Here is a 3411-nt window from a genome sequence, read left to right on the forward strand (position 1 = left end):
ACTCAATAGAAAAAGGATTAAGCTTGTCCATTTGATCTAGCAAAAGTTCAATTGAGGCACCTGAACAGGTGTATATGAGCTCAGATGGGTCAACTGGTCACCAAACGTAGGCTGACACAGAACCAGGTCTTCAAATTTATTCCGCATTCCCCTGAATTTAAGAATTTAGATGATATATACAAATAACAATGTAAATATGCCGGTTACCGTTGCTTGATTGGCCAGTGATCGCGGGTAAATTTCTGCTCAAATCTTGGTCGTCGTCTCTGAGACATACAAAAATGAGCTTTGAGCTCTTTGGGAAACTATGAAATAATAAACAGATAGGTTACAAATTTAGAATGAGTATATTGTATAGCGTCTAAATTGAAGTAGCAAATTGGACAAGAGTCAATTGAAAGGTACAAAATAAATTCAATCATGCATCTTGTAGTGTTACCATTTGTACATATTGAAAAGTATTTTCCAGGGATTCAAAACTATACAACATGTCCATTGTCAAAGAAATATATATACAGTATCCTTGTCAAAATACCGAGCGTACAATTTTCCATCTTAAATTTAAACATTTTACAGCAAAACATCTTGAGAAGTGCTGTTTTTTCTGTCTTGAAAAATGCAATGTGGAGCACCTTTAGTAGCTACTTCTTCAGTTTCATCCTCCTTTGAGAAATTGCGGTATAATAGAAGACAATTCTCCATCCTACTACGAAATTCAGATCATTATTCTGTCAATTATATACATCCAAGGAAATTTTTGAATCATGAATTGCTCCAAAGCATTGAAGGAGAACTACCGAAGCTTTTGGCATAAAATATACATTGGCACATTAACGCCTGTTCAGCTTCATCCTCCTCTCGAACGAGAAATGGTGCTAAAATGGCCCATCCTGTGGCAGGAGAGCATAAAATTTTCCATCCTACCACAAAAATCAGATTACTATTCTTTCAGCGCTGAAGGAAGAGTTGATCTGATTGTCTCCTATTACTTTCTTTATATATTGACAGAAATATGATAACTTATGTCAGGAATTAATCCACTAAAAGACTTTTGGGACATATCCAACTTGTTTTAAGTGTCGTCCTAATCTATTGATCATCTTAAAAATTCTAGAAGAGTGAGGGTGTGATCTATCCCCAACTGTAAATTCATGGAGAGAATCATCAAGCTCTATCCAACTAGACCCTGCTGGCTTCTGAATGTGCTTCATTTGAACCCTAGTCTTAGCCACACCATCCCATCGACCAGCCGCTGCATAAATATTTGATAAAATCGCATAATTCCCAGCATCAGATGGCTCCAAGTTAATCAATTGATCTACTGCCTCCTCTGCAAGGTTTACATTGTTATGAACTCTGCAAGCACTCAAAAGGGTACCCCAAATAATTGCATTTGGCTCTAAAGGCATAGTCTTTGCTAGATCAAATGCTTCTCCTAGAAGACCCCCTCGACCAAGAATGTCTATCATACAACCATAATGCTCGATTTCAGGGACAATTCCATAGTCCTTCCTCATACTAGTAAAGTACCGACGAGCTTCTTCAACAAGTCCTACATGAGTACAAGCACAAAGAACACCAACAAAAGTAACACTATCCGGCTTAATCCCTTCTGCTACCATTTTATCAAATAGTTCCAATGCTCTCTCGCCATACCCATGATTGGCTAAACCCTGAACCATTGAGTTCCAAGACACTAAATCCCTCTCTCTCATCCCTTCAAAGACGCTCCATGCCTTGTCCAAATTCCCACACTTTGCATACATATCAATCAAAGCATTGCAAACTTCTATTTTGAACCCCAATTTCGAATTCTCTATGTACGAATGAATCCTCATGCCAAGGCCGAGCAGGCCTGACTCAGCGCACGCAGCTAAGATGCTTATAACGGTCGCTTCATCTGGCTTCAATCCAGTTTCTTCCATCTGATCCAATAAGCAAGAAGCTTCTTTCGCAAGTCCTTTCTCTGCATACCCAGCTATTATTATGGTCCAAGGGACTAAGTTCTTCAATGGCATCTTATCGAAAAGCATTCGAGCCATGTCCATTTCGCCCACCTTGCAATATCCCCACACCATAGTAGACCATGAAACCACATTTCTCTCAGACATTCTCTGAAACAACTCAAAAGCTTTGTCCATTTCTCCGGCCTTTGAATGTCCATCTAACATAGTATTCCAACTAACTGTGTCTCTTTCAGTCATTTCTTCAAACAACTTCCTAGCTTCGCTCAATTCCCCAGCTCTCACAAATCCAGCAATCATCGAATTCCAACTAACAACATCTCTACGCGGCATTTCATCGAACAACCTCTTAGCTGAGGCAATACCCAAACTCCCGGCCTTCGAGTACGAGTCAATTAACGAATTGGGCACGAAGATATCCTCCAAAAAACCCAATTTCACGACATGGGCATGAATCATCTCAACCTTCCGCAACCCGAATTGGCCACCACAAGCCTTCAGGAGAAACGGGTAAGTGAAATTATCGGCCAAAACCCCATCCTTCTGCATCCTGAAAAAAACCAAGAATGCTTTCTCATGCAATGCGTTATGGGTCAAAGCGCGGATGAGGGTGTTAAAAAGGAGAGTGTTTGGGTGGGGAATTTGGTCGAACACGTTGAGGGCGTGAGGGATTAAGCGGGTGAGGGAGTAGGCTGAGATGAGCTTCGGGGCAATGAAGGGGTCTTGATGGAGATTGGACCTGAAGGTTTGGGCGTGGATTTGTTTGAGGTGGCTGGGGCTCGAGCAGTGGTGGAGGTCGGCGATGTGGTGCTCGAGGAGGCGGCGGTGGGAGGTCCATTTTGGGGGTCGGATTGGGAGTGACATTGGAACGGGTCCAGATTCGGCGGTGTCTTGGGAGCGGAGGGAGGGGACGAGGTAAGGGAGTTGGCGTTGTTGTTGAAGCCAGAGAGAGAGAGAGAGAGAGAGATGACGAGGTTCAGTTCAGACCAATCAACTGACAACGTTTGCTGGTAGGGATGGGATATTCTGGTGTAAAAGTTTGATTTCTCGGAATTTATTATGTTGAATATTAGGGTGTGTTTGGATTTCAATGGGGTTATAAGGGAAGTTAGGTTACACCCCTACCATATGAGCTAGGCCGAGTCGGCCTATGTTTTTGCCTGACTCATGCCCACCCTTACCATAAGTGGATGATTGCTTTTCTTACAAGTAAGAGCATGTTTGGTTTACCCAAAATTATTGAAAACATGATGATTTTTTGGATTTGGAAATAAAAGTAGCAAAAATGACTTTATAGGATTCCATTACTTTCATTTGGTTTAAAAAAATTTAAGAAAAGTTTTCCATAAAACAAGAATAGTACACAGTTTTTTTTGGAATGCCTAATTCCTTAGTTTTGAATGGGAAATGGGTAAAAATTTTGACAATTTTATGCCACATCATCTCT

The 3411-nt window shown here is 41.1% G+C and overlaps 1 protein-coding gene across 1 annotated transcript; it reads right to left on the minus strand.

The window, feature by feature from the left end:
- Positions 450–3091, minus strand: LOC109850525 (pentatricopeptide repeat-containing protein At3g29230). The gene has a single exon (XM_020420545.1). It carries the CDS (start codon positions 2826–2828, stop codon positions 1041–1043), a length of 1788 nt encoding a protein of 595 aa, XP_020276134.1. The 5' UTR covers positions 2829–3091; the 3' UTR covers positions 450–1040.

Source organism: Asparagus officinalis, chromosome 7 (assembly GCF_001876935.1).
Source record: "Asparagus officinalis chromosome 7, Aspof.V1, whole genome shotgun sequence".
Classification (NCBI taxonomy): Eukaryota; Viridiplantae; Streptophyta; class Magnoliopsida; order Asparagales; family Asparagaceae; genus Asparagus; species Asparagus officinalis.